Raw genomic sequence first — 19,995 nt, forward strand, 5'->3', positions numbered from 1 at the left:
AAGCCCTGGTCTGCATCACTAGTGAGTCAGTTTTGGTTTGCAGGGGATGTAGATGGCAAATGAGTGTAGAAGACAGTTTTTGTCTCTGGCCAGCATCTTTCCCAGGCACAGTATCTATGGATGGGAGCTGCTGGCAGCAATGGCAGGGTTTTGCTGTAGTTTCTGCAATGAACACTTCAGCTGTTGCCCTTGCACTTGATTCTTAGCAGGACAGATGTATTTACTTTATATATATTAGTTTTTATTAATGTTAAACCTCTTCAGATGGCAAATGAAGATGGGACGCAACACAGATGTATGCAAATTATTCCCAAACTCAAAGCAAATATGGAATTGTACTGCTATTTCACAGGAATGACCCCCCAGTGTAAGAGCAATTAGCTGCTGTGGAAGTGCTGAGCTGCAGATGCTCTGGGTCTTGCACACGACTGGCCCTCAGTGTGTCTGATGCACTCATAGAGCAGGGAAAAGATCTCGCCCTGTGGCCAAACTCAGTTTCATGTGCTCAGTGCCCAAGTTTCATAGTTCAGTTGCTCCTTTGTGTCCTTGTGATGCAGAGAGCTCAAGGCCTGGCAGAGGCAAGCCAAGCCTGCAGGAGCCCAAGTAGAACCATGCCCAAGGTAGGTCTGAGAGGGGAGCAACACAAGATTCAGTGCACGTTGCCCAGCTGTTCTTTGTGTCTGGGTACAGGTGCTTGCTGGCCCTTAGGCCCCATCACCTCACTGAAAGCTTCAGAGCAGACCACCAGCGTGGAGGACCCTCCATGTCCAGCTGAGCTGTGAGTGGTTCAGACACCAGTGCAAACACAGTGGTGGGGATCAGTGCAGCAGGCGAAGGCATGGAGCAGCATGGGAACAGATCCTGCTAGAGCTCAAGGGAAAGGGCAGGTTTGCAATTCCAGCTCCAAGTCAATGTTGGAAGCACTCTCTGCACTCGGCTGGTTTTGGAGTGTGAAAAGTCCTGCCAGAAGGTGAAGGTCATCAAGAGCTGAGAGAGACAGTAACCAGGTACAGGAGCCGTTGCGTGTGCCTGCTGGTGGGACCAGATCTGCAGTCCCATCCATGGCAAAGTTGTGTCTGTTCCTTTCTCCCAGCTCCACTAGCGCAGAGGCACCAGGACACAGGCATGGTGAAGCCCCTCAGCCAGTGCCTGGTGTGCCGGTGGCCTCTTGGAAGAAGGGAACAAACTGACAGGATGAAGAAGAGGAGGTCTGAGATTTCCTTAGCATGGCATTTCCTTATTTCACAGTGGGTCCCAGTCCTGCCGGGTGTTGCTCAGCTTCACTGATCGTCGAACCTGGGGTTCACAACTGTGGTTGTGGCACTCTTGAAGAGGGGATTATCAGCCTGGAGGGAGAAAGGTGAGGAGCCCATGTTGTCGGTGGAGCATTGCCTATCCCACCCACATCCCAACCTCAACAGTGTTGGCAGAAGAGCCTACAGTCTGCTTTAGCACCCTGCAAACCCATCCAGTCTGTGAAACTGGCCAGTGGGGAGGGCGCAGGTCTGCTATGGCTACCACTGGGGAGGACGTCCCTCCCAGATGTCCCCACCACATGAACACAAGCATCCCAGCACACCCCACCAGTACAGATGGGCTCTCTTACATCGTTCCACTTGGCCTTGGACTTCTCCTTTTCGAACCGGCGGTATTCCCTGCGGTCAAACAGTTCCATCAGGAGCCGCCAGGTCAGCAGGAGCACCAGGCCAATGAGGGCCACGCCGGCAATGGTGCTGCCCACAATCAGTGCAATGTTGGGAGGCTTTGGGCATTCTGTGGGGCAGACAAATGGTGTCTGGCTGCAGCCCCTGCTGAGGCTGCCATGCAGAGGGGTAGGAGCAGCAGGGCTGGGGTACCTTTCTCAGGATCCACGGTGACGGTGTATATCTCCTTGCCATCCTCCTGGACCATGCGGAAGGAGATCCAGCAGTTTTGGGAGTCCTTCTCCCTGCACTGCCTGCTCTCCCCTGTTATATTCTGCACCACACGGATGTTGGGGCAGGCCTGGGAGCAGTTCTTCTCGAAGGGGCCGCTCTCGGAGGCTCTGCACTCCACGCAGGAGCTGCAAAACAGGTCACAACAGCTCACCTCTGCAGGGACAACACTCTCACCCTGGGTTTGGCCACCACTGGTCTCTGCCCAAGCACAGCCAGGGACCTCCTGTGCCTGCCTCCCCACCACCCTTTGTGCCATCTCCATGTGCATCACTCACACATATCGGGCACAGGGCGAGGGGCAGCTGGGGCACTCCTGGCAGAAGGGGGGCTGGTATCCCCCCCAGCACTGGCAGCGGTTGCAGTGGCAGGTCCCGCGGTGGCTGCACTCGTTGCCATGCTGGTTCAAGCAGCCTTCTGTTGACTTCTTGCACTGGCAGGCGCTGCCCTGGTACTCAGGATTGCACTTGCACTCCCCACAGTCACAGTTGCCCCGCTCTGCATGGGAAGACCTTTCAGATGTGACAAGGATGCTGCAGAGAACCAGGTCTCCCTCCCTCTGCCCATGTTTGGAAAGCATCACCCACCCCGCACTGTGGTGTGGTGGGACCCAGGACCCTCAAACCCACCCATCTGGGGTTTGGCAGGGAAATCAGCACCTCCTGGAACAGGTTGCCCAAAACAGTGGTGAATGCTCCATCCCTGACAGTGCTCAAGGCCAGGTTGGAGGGGCTTGGAGCAACCTGTTCTAGTGGAAAGTGTCCCTGCCTGTGGCAGGGGGTTGGGACTGGATGAGCTTTAAGGACCCTTCCAACCCAACCCATTCCATGGTTCTATGGTTTAGTCTTTCTAAGCAGCACCACAGTGGAGAACCCATCACAGCCACATCACCTCTGCCACCACAGGGAAGGCCATTGTGGAACTCGCAGTTGACGTTGTCGCACTCGCAGAAGGTGCCGTAGATCTGCTTGTTGGGTTCGTTGCTGGTGTGGCAGAGGCACTGCCCACACACGCAGTCCCCCAGCCCCGAGCAGATGACTGAGCTGTTGTCCTGCCGGCAGCTGCCCTCCAGCTCCTTGCTGCTCTTGCCTTTCGTGTCACACTCGCAGTTCTTCCCTATGTAGCCTGGATTGCAGCTGCCAACAAAGGAGAGGAGTGAGCCCAGGTCAGTGGCCACAAGAAGTGCTGTTGCACATATGCAGGGCCCATACCTCAACCAAAGGGGAGCAAATCTGGGATAGCCACACCAAAACCCAATCATGACATGTTGGTGCTGCTCCATGCTGGAGCAGGGCAGCTGATTGGGAGGAAACCTCAGAAACACTGCTTTTTCCCCAGGTCCTATTTACAACACCCAACAGTTGTCTGGAAATTATTGCTAGAGTTATAATTTTCAAACCCTTGCCAAGGTTTACTTCCTGAGGAAATCTAGTCTTTTTTCCCCTCCCTGTTACCAAGGGGCCAGGAAGTGCCCTTAATGAGCTGCACAAACTGCAGCCAGGAGTGGGATTTTGAGTGATTTCTACAGAGACCTGTTTCTGTTCAGTGGATGGTTTGGTGGATGAATGGATAGCTGGACAGATGGATAGCTGGAGAGATGGTTAGATGGACGGGTGGAATGTTGGATAGATTGGTAGGTGGGTGGATGGATGGGTGGATAGCTGGATGGTGGCTGAGTGCCCTTAGGAAAGCAGCAGAGGCTTCACCAACACAAGAGACATTGTGTCCCCAATCTCCATGAACATAATCCACCTCTGAACAAGAAAACTGGGGCAAAGCTGCAGAGGTAAGCCCTGGGCTGGACCTGGCAGACCCCTCCAGCAGCTCCCCAGCTCTGGCAGCGTTTGGAACAGTGTTGTGTGGATAGCACATACCTGCAGATCCCACAGACAGTGGTGCCCTGCCCGCTGCAGGCGGCTGGGTCCGACTGCTCCTTGCAGTTGCAGTTGCACTTGCTCTCCACGTGGACCGTGAGGGTGTCTGTGAAGCCCAGGGGGCGGATGGTGAAGGACTGGCTTTTGATGCACTCTTTGGCTGTAACCTTCACTCTGAAGGTGACCTAGAAAGTGCACAGTGAGATAGGGAAGGGCCAAAGGCCATCAAGGCAGCTTCAGCAACCAGAGGTTGCTGAATCCCACAGCATTTTGGACATTAATGTGACCAGGAAGCCTGAAACAAGAGGCTGGGCTCCTGTTGTCAAACAGGATGGGCATCAGGGACCTGCTGGTTGCAGGATGTTCCCTGTACAGGGGGATGTACCTCTTCATTGATCTTGATGTTGTCGCACTGCCCTCTTGCTTTGTCTGTGACTGTGCTTTTAGTACATAAGGAGTCATATTTGACATCAAGGGCATCTGGAAGGGTAGAGTGGTCCAGGATGATCAGTGAGGAGAGGTTCTGTGGAGAAATGGTGGTGCAAGTGCCATCAGTCCGAAAGGAGATCAAAGCAAGGGAGTGTGGAGTTGCAGGGCAGGGTTTCCCTCCAGCCTAGGAGATAGGGGCAGGAAGCACCCCAGCCTGTGCTGTCAGCTGCCTTGGGTGGTTCTCAAAGGCAGGTACCAGCATTGAAGAGTTGGGAAGCTCTTGCTTGCTGTGGGCAGAGGGACTCAGCAAGTCTTGTACACAAAGCCCTGGTCACACTTGCTGTGTGAGGACACACAGTGGAACCCTTTCCCTGCTCCGGAATGGGTGAAACACGGTCTCCTCTAGCACTTACATTGTAGGCCACCTGAATGAGCTCAATGATGTTGCTGGAGTCCTCATTGAGCTCTCCCACTGCTGACTTCGGGATCATCTCACTGAGTTTCTGCCAACAGAGAGCAAAGAGGTGAGTGGTCCCCCTGTGCTGATGGTGGAGCATGGGGGGACCACAGCAGCAGAAGGACATGCGGAGCTGCTTTTTGTCCTCCTGGGGAGGCACCTGGACCATCTGAAGTCTCCTTACCTTGTAAACATCCACCACCTTACTGGTGACAGCAAAAATGGGCTGAATGTTGTTTTCAGCAAGTTTCTGGACCAGCTGCCCAACAGAAGGGTAGTCCTAGGTAGGGAGAGGGATGCCACATTCAGCATGATCTCCCCCACCAGCTGAAGTGTGGAAAGATTGGGTTTTGTAGCCCAAATGGTGGTGGTTATGGTGACACTGTGGTATCAGCTTTTTGTGTGACAATATTTATCCTACCTGTGGGAGCACAGCTGAGGGTGCAGAGCTGCTGAGTAGCCGCTTGGTACTTACAAACTCGTTGCTTTTCTTGTACATGTTGTCCTCCAAGTGGCACTGGCCATCGTTGGGGGTCAGGATGGCTGCAAGCTTGCCATCACCAGCAAAGTGGAAGCCATCATCAGTGGCATACACCAGCAAGCGGGTCACGTTGCGCCAGCCGATCAAGTCCTACAAGTGGCATGAAGACCTGTGCTGAGCAGAGCTGGGAGGACATGGTATGGCCCTGGCCAAGTCCCATCAGCCACACTGTGGGCACGAAGGAGGTAGGTTACACGAGATCTGGGCTAAGATGCTCTCTTGTAACCCCCAAAGTAACCAACCCCACTGCTGAACTAAGACTTAGACATGATGGGCTTCCAGAGCCTACCTGGAAAGGGGAAGAGCCACCATCCATGAGCACGGGTCACAGACTCACCCCACACACTGCTGCCTGCATCATGGCATCCAGCCCCCCTTCGGGTGCATCCAGGTTTCCCGAGATGTACTGCTTCCCTACTTCACTCTCGAACTTCTCTGCATTGTCAGTCAGCGAGAGGATGTGCTTGAAGGCGAAGGGAGGTTGGCACTGCTTGTCTTTGGAGGGGCAGGGGTTCTTTAGCTTCTCAGGGTGTGTGTTCACAAAGGGCAGCACAGTCTTGTCCACAAAGGAACCAAACCCTAGGGCATCCAAGACTGCAATGTCAAGGGCAGCAGGGACCAGCAGGCATGGACAGTCTGCTGGCCCCCATGTCCACATCCCTTGCCCTGGCATGCTCTCCAGCCTTGCAGAGGCTGCCTGCATCCCACTCCATGGCTCTTTCCAGCTCTCAATGATTGGAGATAGGCTCACCTATGCGGCGAGAAGGGGTGGTGCTCTCCAGTGCCCTAAGCAGCTCCCCTCCCAGCTTCTTCACCTTCTCCAGGTCATCCAGCATGGAGTAGGAAAGGTCCATGAGGTAGTAGAGATCAATGGGGTACCCCATGGCACGGCGGAATTTCACCTCAAATACAGCGGGCTGTCCTGCAGAACAGGGATGCAGGATCATCTGCTGTGCTGGGGCTCACATCCTACCCCGGCACACCCCTCCCACTGGGATCCTCCTCGCTTGCTGAAGCGAAGGGGAGGAAATGCAGACTGTGAGGAGTGGAAAAGAAATACAAGAGAGGAAGAGGGAAAGAAAATAAAAGAAGGAAAGGAGAATGAAAAAAAAAGGGAAAAGGAAAGGGAAAAGAGTAATTAAAGGAAGGGAAAAGAAGGGGAAAGGAGAAAGAAAGGGAAAGGAAAGGAAAGGAAAGGAAAGGAAAGGAAAGGAAAGGAAAGGAAAGGAAAGGAAAGGAAAGGAAAAAGGAAAGAGAAAGGAGGGGAAAGCGAAAGAGAAAGGAGGAAGAAATGTGGTCCCAGCTGAGGCTGGGAGTGAGCAGGAGGGCACTGGGAGTGAGCAGGAGGGCACTGGGAGTGCCAGGGAGCCTGTACCTATCCTCAGTTTCAGGTGCACCTCCTGGGGAGCGAGCTGTACGTCACTGCTCAAGGAGCTGTTCTGTGTGGTTGCAATGTCGTTCACTGGGAACTCTATGTCGCCGCGTGGGCATCCCCGCTGCAGCAGCTGCTCCACAGTGTCGCAGCGGATGGAGTCTGGCTCGCCAGCTTTGGTGAAGCTCTGTGTGTTGCAGCATCAGCAGGGAACAAAAGCAGAGGAACAGGTCAGTGGGCTCCTTACCAGATGACCCACCTCCCAAACCACAGCTGCATGGAGAAAGGAAGGTCCAAGGGTCCTGCCTGCCAGATCCCCAACCACAAAGGAGGACATGAGGCTCTCCCACCATGCAACCCACCCCTCCACTGCAGGCAGAGCTGGGCGGGCAGGGTGACATCCCACTGACTCAGAACTGACCACATCAAAGCCTACATGGACCTACCAGCTTCTTGCACCAGGCACAGCCAGGACCAGACTGAATGCAGTCCTTGCATGTGCCCACCTTGATCTTGGGGCATTCCATGGCAAAGGCTGAAACAGAGAGAAGATAGGGTTGGTGTGGGGGGCACCTGGGGGAAGCTGGTCTGTAGCAGTGCAGTCATGGGGTGCTCTGACACCCAGCACAAGGCACCCATGTTGTCTTCAGCCAACCCTGCCTATAAAACCCACACTGGAGGCCCTGGCAGGGTCCCCACCTGCCTTGCTGTCCCTCAGCTGGACTGACACGGGGGAGATTGAGATGAGCTCTTAGGCAGAAGCTCTTCCCTGTGAGGGTGCTGAGGCGCTGGCACAGGGTGCCCAGAGAAGCTGTGGCTGCCCCATCCCTGGCAGTGTTCAAGGCCAGGTTGGACAGGTCATGGAGCAACCTGCTCTAGTGGAAAGTGTCCCCGCCCATGGCAGGGGTTGGAGCCAGACAATCTTTAACTTCTCTTCCAACCCAAACTATTCTATGATTCTAGGTAGAGTTAACTCCACATCCTGGGAAATACAGGATCTGATGCTTATGTGTCTCTCAATTCCAAATGCTGGGCAGCATTTGGGTTCATTCTCTATTTTACTACCCACATAAGCTGCTGGGAGGAAGGCAGCGAGGAAGGGCAGGTTGGGCTCACCTGTGGTCAGCAGCAGCAGCACCCAGGTCACCATCAGTAGCTGAAGGCAGCGGTCACAAAACATCTTCTGTAAGACATGCAGAGCATCCCTATGACCACCTTGTGCACAGCAGCCACAGGGAAGGGAACCCCCAACCCTACAGAAAGTGGCTGCAGAGGGTGGTGGCCCCAGGGGGACATCCCACCAGTGTGCTGGAACATGACAAAGACCCTGTTCTTCACAAGCACATTCTCACTATGCTTGTTCCAGCTGCTCACACTACTTGATTCTTGCCCCAGAGCACAGCTCCTGATCCCAGAAACTTTATGCTACTCATGAAGTTGGCTAGGTCACTCGTGGGAAGCAATATCCCAGTGTTCTTCCTGTGATGTCAATGAGATCATGCCCGCTAACACTGTCATTTCCTGTAACACCTTCTCCCCCATGCAACCCTGGAGCAAAACCCAGCCTTGCAACATGGATGTACAAGGGGAAGTGACAAAAGAGGAATCTGTTAAAAGAAGAAAAAGGAATAAGAAAGCCTAAATAAACAACAAACATTGTCCTTATTTAGCAATATTAGACACAATATCCCCAAACCAGGTCATTGGGTTTGAAATAGCCCTGAGTGAGTAAACAACCACTCTGGCTCTCATCAACTTCTCCAAGTGCCATCCCCTATCCTGTGGACCCACTGGATTAACAACACAGTGAAATGGGAAAGAGAAAACAGGGAAACTCCAATAGACGCTGAGACGTCTGGATGCCCTTTCTTAGCTCATGAGTCTCTGTAAGATACCACACAACCAAAGGATCACAGAATCAACCAGGTTGGAAAAGACCCTCAAGATCATCCAGTCCAACCATTACCCCAGCACTGCCAAGACCACCACTAACCCATGGCACTAAGGGCCTCATCTAGAATCATGGAATCATAGATCAGTCTTGAAGGAAGGTCTGGTCTCCTCCCAAGGACAGAAAGGCCTAGGTAGGATGGGAGTCATTTCAGTGAGGTTTGGTGCCCAGCTATGGTATGGATTTGGAACTGTGCAGGACCACTAAGGCTGGTTCCCACCATTGCTTATGGCTGGGGCCACATGGATGTGAAGATTTGCAGCCTTGGGGAACTCACCATGCCCTGGAGCCAGCCTCCCTATCATTGCTCCAGCAGCCTTGCCCCCTCTCACAGCTCCCCAGGCAGCAAGAGGTGCCCCTGTGGCCGCCCCATCAAGCTCTCACAGCGGTGTGGCCCAGAGGCTCACTCTGCAGTGGCTGTCCCAGTACCTTCCTGTGATGGGTGGGCAGAGTCCTTCCTCACAAAGACACCTCCACAAACACCTCTCCTCTACCACAGTCCATCTTGGCAAGAGTTTTAAGGGCATCATTTACCGTGCCAGTTGCACCACCCCTGTCTGTGTTATACACTCTTGATGTGCTTAGCTGGGCCCACATTTGTGTCACCTTCAAATCGTGCCAGCACCGTGTGAGCTTGCAGACAATGGGTAAAACCTCATAAGTAAAAAAAAAAAAAACAAGAAAAAGGTCTTGACTTAAAAGTAAAAGTTCTCATCAAGGCAGGGTGGACAACAGGGCCTAGTTGGACCCTCCTGGATGCACCCTGTTGGACAATGACCTTTCCCAGATGTGCCTAATTGGGCTCCAGCCCTTCTCCTCATCCTCACTGGAGTTAGAGGCTCCTGCTTACAGGCTCATCTTATAAAATAGAATCCTAGCATAGAATGGTTTGGGTTGGAAGGGCCCTTAAAGCTCACAGAGTTCCAACCCCTGCCACGGGCAGGGACACCTTCCACTAGAGCAGGTTGCTCCAAGCCCCTGTGTCCAGCCTGGCCTTGAACACTGCCAGGGATGGAGTAAGTTTCCAATTAAAACTGGATTTTAGAAAGCTCTCAAACCCCAGAAGTAAAGTGGAAAGCTCCACGTAAGCCAGCTCTGGATACTGTTGAGTTTTGTAATGCAGGGTACATTTTGTGGGTTGGATTTGGTTGCCTTTCTAATCCCGAAAGTCATTTCTGTCCCTTGTTGCAAGAAGGTAAACCACACATGCTGGTTGTAGGGAGAGCAGCAGAAGAAACCTCACCACTTCTTTCCTTTTGCTGTGGAGGGAAATTGCTCACTGGTATGTGGGTGGCCCATGACGTAGGGTGACCTTCAAAGAGAGCAAGTAGGGCTTCTGCTTTTGTCTGCCTCCTTACAGTGCTCAGGCTGGAGAAAGCAGGTTTTTAATCTGAGTCTGCATTAGCAGGGCCCACATATAGGCCTCAGCAGCATTTTCTCCAGCTCTCTTGATGGGGGCTCTTCTGGATGTGCTCTTCATCATCTGGGATCTTGGGTTTTCTTCCTCTTTTTCACATATTAAGGCACATAGTCCATCCTCCTGCCCTGGTGTGAAGGAGCAGAACTGCAGAGCTCTACAACCTACTTCATCCCAGGCTAGGGAGAAAGGTGCTGAGACTGAGCACCCCTGCTAGGGGCAGGGCATGGTGCTACCAGGCCCTGGTATCTGTCTTGGTACCTGCATGGGTCATGGTGTCTTCCTTGGCCCTGAGCTCTGATCTTTGCACCACATGCCTTGGGCAGCTTGGGACTGGGCCTCTGCTTCACCAGGAGTCCTCTGTGGAAGCCACCAGGGCTCTCCATCTGTGGAGCATCTCTCCCTTGTTGCATGTTACATACTTGGCACGGCTCAGGCAGGGCAAGAGTCTCCTGAAGGGTCTGTGAGCCAGAAAATGCGAAGGCAACCTCAGAGAAGGTACTGAACACTCCAGTGGGTGTCAGTGGGATGGAGCATGCTGCTGGGCATCATGAAGGAGTGAGTATAGAGAGGGCTGAAGGGGAAGCGTGAATGGTAGTGCCAATCCTGTTGCTATAAATAAGATGAGTGTTCAACAGCAGAGACAGGTCTTGCAGTCTGTTAGCCACAACACCCCTGCAGTGCTTTGCTAAACATCTGTTTTCTTGCACAATGGGAGGATGCATTCTTATGCTCGGTGTCGCAGGACTTCTGGGGCATTTAGAGCTGTTGGAGTGAGGCCAGAGGAGGCCACGGAGATGCTGGGAGGGCTGGAGCAGCTCTGCTCGGGAGCCAGGCTGAGAGAGCTGGGCTGGTTCAGCCTGGACAAGAGAAGGCTCCTTCAGGGGAGACCTCAGAGCAGCTCCAGTGCCTAAAGGGGCTGCAAGAAACCTGGAGAGGCAACCTACAAGAAACCTTGGAGCAATCTGCTCTAGTGGAAGGTGTCCCTGCCTGTGGCAGGGGTTGGAACTGGATGAGCTTTAAGGTCTCTTTCAAAACAAACCAGTCTGGGATTTTTAAGAGCAGAGAAGCCATTTCTTGTGTCTCGTCTCCTGTGGGCATCACCCCTTGAATGATCCCAGTGGGCACGCTGTGATGGTTTGCAGAGATGGAGGACAGAGTCCTGGGCCTGAGCAGGGACCCAGAGACCTGCCTAAGGGCACAGCCTGTCCCCTGGAGCTGGCAAAGCTCATGCTTCCTGGGAGCAAAGGAGGGATCCTCTGTCACCAGTCCTGTGGTGACCTGATTATGTCTGTCTCTGAGAAAATACATCACCCTGCGCCACACTCTCCAGCACTGAGATTGCCTGTGACAGAACAGCAGCAGGATGAGGACACAAAAAGTGCAAAACCAATCTGTAAAGCAGGATGTGAGAACCGTGACAGCAAAATGCACTGCTTAAAGCCTTCCCACACCTTGCAGGAGCCACATAGCAGCACCCACACTGCCTGCAGGGTGCAAAGCCTCTTCTCGTGTTCACACATTTGCCTGCGAGGACATGACCTGCGGCTGTGGTGTTGGGAAAAGCATCCAATGTAGATGCTAGGCTGCTTTCCCCAGCCCTGGGCTGTGCCCCGCATTTTGTCTGCATCCGAGAGCCATGGAGACTTAGGGAAGGACCTGCTGTCCCTGGGGTTAGCTTGCCTGCAGCCTCTGCTGCCTTTCCCACCACTGCTTTCAATGGTGTCAGCAAGGTATGTCATGTGTACAGCACACAGAGAGATGGAGGAGAGGAGAGAGGGTCTCATCCCTTCTCCCAGCTCTTCTTGCAGGCCCCCAGGGGTGCAGGGACCTTCCGTGCTGATGGTGGCACCACACCAAGCCCTGCTCGCGCCATGTCACCACGCCGCTTCCCTCTTCCCCTCTGAGCCGTCACATCCTGCAGCTGATGGTGAGTGCCTGTATGGGATCCCACAAGGAAGAGGGATGTCCTGGGAGGGGAGCCAGTGCAGCCCCCAGCCCTGGTGCTTGCCTGGTGCTGCTGGTGGGCACGCAGGCAGCGCTGCTCTCCCCAGGGCCATGCGTGAGGGTGACGGGGTAGCATGCTGCACCCTCTCTGCTCTGCTTTCCAGTCCTGTGGGGTGGTGATGAAGGAGTTGTTTGGGGTCTGACACCCTCTCCTCGATAACTACCTGCAGTTCTATGCTTAATCCTACCTCCAAAACTATTACAGCACAGAGAAGCTGCTTTTGCAAAGGCTGCTCACAGCAACAGCCACACCATGCCACAGGTGGGAGAGACACCATGCTGTGCTCCCAAAGCCCATCTAAGCAGCCAGAGGTTAGATCAAGAATTATAACCCAAATCCACTGGAAACACCAGAGCTACCAAAGCACCTTGCTGCCTGGCTGCTTTCCACCCCCCACAGAAAGAAGAAACAGAAGCAAAGAAATGGAGATGCTGTACTTACCTTGCATCAAGCCCTCTGCTCCGTCCCGTGCTTCACCTGGGATAGGGATGGTCTCACCTTCTCGAGCTTGGCTGGGAAAAGCAGAGGGGCATCGGGAGCTTTGCAACACACCCCAATCCTTCCTTCCTATTTCTTACAGTCGGCTGGGGCTGAAAGGAGGAAGTCAGAGCAGTGGGTGTGGGAGGGTGCGTTCCCCTCCAAAACCCAATCAAATCCCTGTGAAAGCATCCTGCCCCCCAGTGCTGGGGCTCATCTCTCCCCTGAGCTGCACTGGGGGGTCTGCAGCTCTCCTCCTTCACCTTGGACATGGACCCTACCAAAACGCCCTGGTTTTTGCCCCACTTTTAACCTTTCACCAGCATGGGCCCCCAGTGAACAAGTAAAGCTGGTAGTAAGGGAAACTGACTCCTTTGGGACCTGGTTCCTGGGTGCGAAGAAGATGGGGAGCTGGCTCTCCATGTGTCAGGGCTCACTGCCAGGGTAGTGAGGTCTCCTTGTTTGGAAGAGGATGCTGGAACCCTTCTTGCTGTGGCACAGCTCAGGGCTGTGTGGGGTTTTCTTTAAGCAGCCTTCACATTGTGTTGTGCAGGCTGCAATAACTCCTCCAACACACCTTTACCAACACTTCCCTAAGTAGAGAGAAACCAGCTATTTAGGAAATGTACAGGATTGTAGTTTTGGGGGCTTTTTGAAGGTAGTTAATGTGAACCTTTTGTTAACTGCTCTTTAGGTTCCCCTTCCAGCAGGCTAACATTGAGTGTCCACAATGCATTGTAAGACACCAATGCAGTTTACTGGCTGCTTGCCTTAGTTATGGAGCTGCGTTTATCTTTGCAGCAGGCAGAGCATCACAGTGCTAGCAGTGATTCTGAGCCCTGATGGATGCCCCGTGGGTCAGAGGCTTTGACAACAGAGCTCTGGCCTGGTTTTATTGCAGCCAAGGTGCTGGTTGTAGCAAGAGACCGTCATAGCAATTCTTGCAGCACGATGGGAGTGTTGGAGCAGCTCTTGCCTGGCTGGCATGGCATACAGTGGGGATGGAGCTGAGGACAGCCCTGCCAGGAACCATAGGATGGTTTGGGTTGGAACCGTGGCTGCAGCTGGATGCTGCCATAAACCCCTAATCCTGGAGTGGGTGAAGCTGGGAAAACTGGTGGGGCTTCTCGCAGGTGTTGCTGGTTGCAGGTCTAGGGGAAGAAAATGTGCTTGAGTGAGATGAGCTGCGGTAATTTTCCCTTTTGTATTGTGTAAGGTCTTTATCGGGCTGCTCTGTTCAATTGTTCCATCAGGTTTGTCAAAGCACTGGCCGTGATGGAAGGGTGGGAGAGCTGGGAGCCTCCTGAGCGGGAGCAACGGAGCAGAATGGGTACCTCATGGGCTCTTGGGGCCCAAGGCTGAAGCTTGCTGGAGTACTCCCAGTTCCTCCTGAGCTGTTCCTCATGCTGTCTTGCAGCTTTGGCCTTGAATGGATGTCCACAACAAAGCATTATCCCTAACAATTCCCATAGGACCCTTAACACATTGTGTGTTTTGAAATGCCCTGCCTCCAGCATATCAGTGCTTAGCATGATGGGTTAAAATTATGCATATTTACCACATTACTACTACATTTACTACTATTAGCCAATGAGCAGTTACTCTAACATTGTGTCCATGCTTTCACAACCACACACAGCACGATGTCCAAGCAGGATCAAGCCAGGGCTGGAGCAAGCAGCATTAGGATGACTTTCACCCCTTTGTGTGCGTGGAATGGTGCAGGTAGGGCTGAGGCTGTTTTGTGAGGGGTCTCCACCTGGTCCATCCGTGCCTGCATGGTCAGACACGTGCCTGGGGCCCAGAGGGGCTGGTCACGTCTTTTCTGCTGTTCTAACTATGGACATAACTTCTGGCGGTGTGTTTCAGAGTTCATTTCTTGTCCTGCCATGCACCTTGGTCTCCAGTTAGGGCTACCAAGAGGCCTCAGCTCTTTCAGGGGCTTACACCAGATCTTAACTGTGTTGTAGAGCCTCTAGATTTGACACAACCACACTGGTTGACACCCCCTGGCTGTTTCCAGGAGCCACTGGAGGCCTGAAGGTGATTAACCCCCAGGCTGCCCTCCAAAGCGACCGGTGTCACTTAAGATGCCACCATTAGGTTTCAGAGTTACCAGCTGCAGGGTGGCCTGGCTGGGGCAGCTACACGTGTGCTTCCCGGGTTCATGGAATGGTCTGTGTTGGAAGGGACCTTAAAGCTCACCCAGTTCCAACCCCTGCCACAGGCAGGGACACCTTCCACTAGAGCAGGGTACTCTAAACCCCGTCCAACCTGGCCTTCAACACTGCCAGGGACGCAAGGCCGCCTCCCGGCTCCAGCCCTCCCCGGTCGGGGCCGCCCCGCAGCAGGCGGGGCTCAGCTCAGGCCTGCCCGCCTCTTTCCTTCCGCCGCGCCGCCGCCATGGTGGGGAAGGTCAAACGTCCGCGGCTGCACCGCGCCGCCCCCCGGCCCTGGCCCGCCAAGGATCCGCTGCCGCTGCCCGAGCCCCAACCCGGCCCCGGCGGCTGGAATGCGGCGGCGGGCAAGGTAACGGGGAGCGGGGTGGTGACACGTGGGGCCGTGGTATCGCCTATCCCGACGGATGGGTGTATCCCGGCGGCTGAGGCCGTGCTCCCCCGCCTGCACCGGGAAGGCCGCAGCTCTGTTCGGTCCTTGAGCTCTTGGAATCTCCGCACGGCGGCTGCCACGGGCGCAGGAGCCTCGCGGGTGCCCTGGTGTGGCCTCGCAGGGTGTCTGAGGGTGCCCTTTGGTCCTGGACATGGTGAAGCGTTGGTGGGAGCTGGCAGTCTTCATAGGGGCAGGAGTTAACTGAAATGGTGACACGGGCTTTGGACAAGGGCCTGTAGGGACAGGACAAGGGGAATGGCTTTAACCTGCCAGAACAGGGGAGACTGAGATGAGCTCTTAGGCAGAAGCTCTTCCCTGTGAGGGTGTTGAGGTGCTGGCACAGGGTGCCCAGAGAAGCTGTGGCTGCCCCATCCCTGGCAGTGTTCAAGGCCAGGTTGGACACGGGGGCTTGGAGCACCCTGCTCTAGTGGAAGGTGTCCCTGCCTGTGGCAGGGGTTGGAGCAGGATGAGTGTTAAGGTCCCTTCCAACCCAAACCATTCTGTGACATTGTTTCCTGAAGCCTAGTCTCCTTTTCCTGCTTCGAAAAGTCACACCCTCAGTGCTGTGCTTGTGGCCTTGAAGCTGCTGTGGCACTGTGCTGGGCCTCACACCACTTGTCAACACACTTCTCATGGTGATTAAGGACACTGCTGGTCACAGCAGGCAGAACAAGGGAGCCTGAAGCTTCAGAGCTCTAGTGCAAGGTCCTGCTTGTGCACCACCAGCTTCCCAGCATGCTTCTCAGCATCAGGCATGGGGATGGATGTGCCATGTGCTGGTAGTTATGGCAGCCATCAGCATGCATTGGGAGTGGAGGGGTTAGACCTGCCTGGCTCATTTTGTGCTGGTTCTCTTCAGTTCCAGATTAGGGCAGGTGGACATGAGCTGTTTATACACAGTCATTTACACACAGTTTATACACAGTCGTTTAGGAGATTTGGGCCATGTCTGGCTTCACCAGCTGTGTTATTAATAACACAGTTAAGGCTAAAGCTGGTTGCCTCCCCCAGTCTCCCAGCAGCAAGGACGCAGAACAGCAGTAAATGCTTTTTGTGCACCTACAGCTTTCCTTTTAAACAGGGAGGAACAGACTGTGCCATATACAGCTGGTTTTGTACCACTATGAATTATGTGTCAGTGCTAGCTAACTAAAGTAATCAATTCCAAGCCAACCAGAGAAGCTACTGCAAAGCTTAGGACTTAGAGAGCTATTGTGTGCTTAAAGGAACTGGATTCTGAAGATTTGGTTAAGTTGCTGGTAGTCACTGAATCTGCTTAATGTCCACTGATTTAGGATTTAGGCCCCTAATCTGCTCATTTGTTGCTTATTTGTATTGTCATTCACCTGTAATAAATCTGGCTTTTCCTAAGGATACCATTCACATTAAGACCAGAATTCAGGTGAGCTTGGTTTGAGGCAGGTATCTGTTAGGAATAAGACAGTCTGAAGCATGACTTTGTGAAGCTTCCTTCTGTGTGGAAGAGCTTGCGGGGTTCTGGCCAGTGGGGTGACTTACCTACCCCTGCCTGCTCAGAGGCACCCTCCTGTCTGGAAGGTGCTGGGGTTCGTTTTTGTTTTAGTGAATGTGTCTTGTGGTATTTGTACTGACTCCTGCTTCATGTTTCTTTTGGGTAAGGACTGGGACTTCTCACCTTCTGGTGTTTTTTCCGGGCTGAAGATTGACCCTGATACACTTGTCAAGAACCTTGACTTGGACTCCAGAAGCATCATTTCCTCCAGAACAGGTTTGTTGTTGTATTGTGAATGAGTGCCTGGTTAAGTTTTGAGCAAAGACACCGAGGACTGTATTCTGCAGTGGCTGTCAGAACTGAACCCAAACCACAGCTCCCTGTGTTCCTGCAGGAGCTTTTCCAACAGGTTTCTGTTTGGCATTGGAGGAAGCAGAATGGCATATGTGTGGGGTGGGGAATTAGGCTCCTAGTCCTCAGGGGCTGAGAGGACAGCAGAGCCCAGGCTGTGAGCTGATCTCCAGGCTTCCTCCGCAGCTGCTTCTGCCTCACCAGCAGCTGCCATTCATACTCTGTTTTGCCAGCTAGTTGCTTGTTGTGCATCAGTAGTGCTTTATCCACAGCAGGCTGATTGCCACCCGTTTTCTCCTGTCCATTGCTGTTTCTAGGTCTTCTGGCAGGAGAGTTCAGCTCGCCAAGGATTACGGGGAGTAAAGTGGGAATGGTGAGGTGGTGATAGAGGGTATTGTTTTCTAATCCCACAAGGAAATGCACCCTGCTTAGTGGCAGACAGGGCTTTGAGTCTGAAACTGGTTTTCCGTTTCATCTCAAAATGGAAACTGATGGCACACAAATCTGTCCTGATGCAGAAGACATGAGACTGACAAATACCTTGCTTACAAACCGAATCTCTTCTTTCCATGCAGATTAATACCACTACAGTGACTTTGTTTTCCTGTCCAGGGCTACAAAGCAACCCAGTAACCACCTCAAGGCTAGCGGTTACCTGAGCTCCAGTGGCCACAGCCCATCAGTCACATTTAGTCACAGTGTCGGGGAATGGGAAGGTTGTGCGAGGACGCATTTGCTGGGGGTGCTTGCCCTCTACACAGAAACCTTTGTGAAATGCCTTGTTTTCCAACACTGAGCTCATTGTTTGTACCTCTCCTGGGAAAAGGACATGTGTGCATACATGTGTGCACGTAAACATAGCCATCTCTTTAATTAAATGAGCATGTTGAGGGCTGACAGCCTGCAGTCCTTATCTTTCACTGCAGGCTGCAGCTGCACAGATCTGCTTTATAAATAGCTCTGTGCCTCTGGTCCCTCTGCAAGTGCTGATGATGCAGATGTGTGGTGTGTGACTACATTTAACCCTCTCTTGAGGCTGTGTGCTGGCTGCCTGCAGTGATGCTGACCCCAATGCTTTGTGCTGCCTTGCACTTTCCAGATGATCAGCTAAAAATAGCTGTTTGTCTGGGGGCCCAAAACTGCAGCTCAACGAGGCAAAAAGTGGTTTGATTTTGTTCTCAAATCTTCCCAAGCTGCTCTGCCCTTTCTTTTTGTATCATTCTGGAGCCATGTGGAGGCCTTTTCATTATGGAAATCAATTCATTTTTTGTGTTAAGTCAGTGAACTGTAACTAGGCTGTGCATACAATAGCAGACACCCTGGAGTTAGAAAAGAGATTCTAGGCAGGCTCTGCTTTGTCTCCTGGGATCCCTGGTCAGCTGAGGGCCTGTTCAGCAGCAAATTCAACTTGACTCCAACCCTCATCCCCACTTTCCTCCCACCCCCATTAGCTCTGTGCACAGGGCAGGAGGGTAGGATTCTCCTACACATTGTTATTTTTAGATTTAATAGCAAGACAAAAAAATGTCTCTCTCCCACTTGCATTTCAAGCTCTGAGAAGGTCAACTTGGCAGACTGTAGGTAGGCTGTATTTCTCTGTCTCCTGTGCTTTTCACAGCTGAGGATTTTATTCTGCCCAGGAATGTGTGGCAGTTGAGAAAGGTGGTATCTTTGTCCTCCTGTGTGTGTGCGTGCACTCCTAGGATTGCTTCACATTATCTAAGGTTACTGGTATCTGTTTTGTGTTACAGTCTGGTCTTGTGCTGTGACACTTTAGGGACAGCCAGGAAAACATCAGTGAGGACTTACAGAGGCTTGCAGGGCATAAGTGAAACAAGGGATCAGTTACAGGGGTTGGACCTGACAGGAAACGCTCTCGGTTACTCTGCTGGTTGCTGTGGGTTTTTGCTCTTTTATCTCTCCTCCTTAGATCCTGCATCCCTCTGCTTTTGGAGGTGTAGTTCCCAGAAAGCCAGCATCTTACTGCATGCTGGTAATGCTTTCATGGCATTGCAGCACAAAGGTATTTCTGGGTAAAATATTTGACTGTCCTTCTACTATCCTGCCATGTTCCTTTCCCCACTTGGTCTTCCACATTTTGGCTTTGTGCTTGAACAAGGGGCCCAACTTTTGTCTTGACAGAGCCTGAGCACCAAAGTTCCGTGAGCTGGAGTGCCTTCTGCTAACTATGAAGCTGTCAGATGTGGAGCTGGCCTAGAAGGATGTGTGAGGTTGAGAGATTGCTTATTGCTGGAAAACTAAGGAAGAATAGGTGGTGACATTGGCTTGTGGCTCCACATGTCTGTACCCCCCCCTTACTGTTTAAGAGAGGGTAGTGGCTGGCTGGATCAGTAGAAGAGACCTGAAAAGCCTGCCTGGTTTCCTCAGAGCATGGTGCAGGGACAAGAGTTGCTCTTGGAAGAGGTGGTGGTATAGGGGGAAGAGCAAGCCAGGAGCACTTTTTCTATACCTTTTGTCCCCTTACCTTTCCTCAATTTCGTAAACAAGGTTGGCTGTGGTTATTCTGAGGGAAGAGGGAGAAGGATCCTTCTCAAGTTGGAAAGTTTAGCATCTCTAGCAGGGTTGGCATGTTGGTTAACATGAGTGGTTGTGTCTGCCTGCGCAGGTGTGTGCTGGGGCTGAAAGGAGAATGAAGGAGTTCCTTGTTTTGGGAGGATAATCTGGTGGTGTTGGTTCTTGCCAACATTTTCCTGAGGATTCCTGGTACAGCTGGTGGAGGCAGGGTGCAACACTAGAAGTATCTGCTGCTCTCATGGTAATGGTCTTGTTGCTTCCCTTAGATACGCGACTGATTAAGTGTGCTTGTTTTGGTTGGGGTGAGGTATCAGCTTAGGCTGTTCTGGCATCAATGATTGCGGCAGCATGAGAGGGAAAGGGTGGAACTGTAACAGAGAAATGGAATTAATATTTGGTGAGGCTTGCATGTGTGATGGTAGAAAGCCAGTGGTCCAAGATGGGAAGTATTTTAATATGGGGAGCTCTGAGCCGTGTCATACTGTGAAGAAGACCTGCTGCAACTGCTTTCTTCTGTTCTGCTTTTTGTCTTTAATCATTAGCTCATCTCAACACCAGATTCCGGATG

General features: G+C 52.7%; 2 protein-coding genes across 2 annotated transcripts in view; one reads left to right on the forward strand and one right to left on the reverse strand.

Moving 5' to 3' along the window:
* Positions 1 to 228: 228 nt before the first annotated feature.
* Positions 229 to 12,598, reverse strand: ITGB2 (integrin subunit beta 2). The gene is made up of 16 exons (XM_061458779.1): positions 12,425 to 12,598; positions 7,724 to 7,790; positions 7,054 to 7,142; positions 6,611 to 6,794; positions 5,987 to 6,157; positions 5,573 to 5,814; positions 5,170 to 5,325; positions 4,879 to 4,974; positions 4,651 to 4,740; positions 4,194 to 4,331; positions 3,809 to 3,993; positions 2,826 to 3,070; positions 2,213 to 2,432; positions 1,857 to 2,062; positions 1,607 to 1,773; positions 229 to 1,346 (listed from the first exon to the last, which is right to left on the reverse strand). Exons 2-16 carry the CDS (start codon positions 7,785 to 7,787, stop codon positions 1,281 to 1,283), a joined length of 2,319 nt encoding a protein of 772 aa, XP_061314763.1. The 5' UTR covers positions 7,788 to 7,790; positions 12,425 to 12,598; the 3' UTR covers positions 229 to 1,280.
* A 2,239-nt stretch (positions 12,599 to 14,837) lies between these two features.
* SLX9 (SLX9 ribosome biogenesis factor) overlaps positions 14,838 to 19,995 on the forward strand; it is a 49,339-nt gene continuing 44,181 nt past the window's right edge. Inside the window, exons 1-2 of the mRNA XM_061458822.1 lie at positions 14,838 to 14,989; positions 16,709 to 16,817. Of these exons, the coding sequence (XP_061314806.1) occupies positions 14,864 to 14,989; positions 16,709 to 16,817 (235 nt within the window). The 5' untranslated portion in view covers positions 14,838 to 14,863. The remainder of the gene's footprint in view (positions 14,990 to 16,708; positions 16,818 to 19,995) is intronic.

The sequence above is a fragment of the Pezoporus flaviventris genome, unplaced genomic scaffold, assembly GCF_033815535.1.
Source record: "Pezoporus flaviventris isolate CSIRO_AGI_PZ_B2104156 unplaced genomic scaffold, CSIRO_AGI_Pfla_v1 ptg000001l, whole genome shotgun sequence".
Taxonomy (NCBI): domain Eukaryota; kingdom Metazoa; phylum Chordata; class Aves; order Psittaciformes; family Psittacidae; genus Pezoporus; species Pezoporus flaviventris.

What these genes read in the sequence shown, in the direction of transcription:
- ITGB2 (XM_061458779.1), bottom strand. Translation starts at nt 7,787, where the DNA reads ATGTTTTGTGACCGCTGCCTTCAGCTACTGATGGTGACCTGGGTGCTG. An exon ending in CACCCCTTCTCGCCGCATAG is followed by an intron (nt 5,815 to 5,986) that starts GTGAGCCTATCT and finishes TGGATGCCCTAG; the next exon opens with GGTTTGGTTCCTTTGTGGAC. An exon ending in AGGTGGTGGATGTTTACAAG is followed by an intron (nt 4,741 to 4,878) that starts GTAAGGAGACTT and finishes CTCTGTTGGCAG; the next exon opens with AAACTCAGTGAGATGATCCC.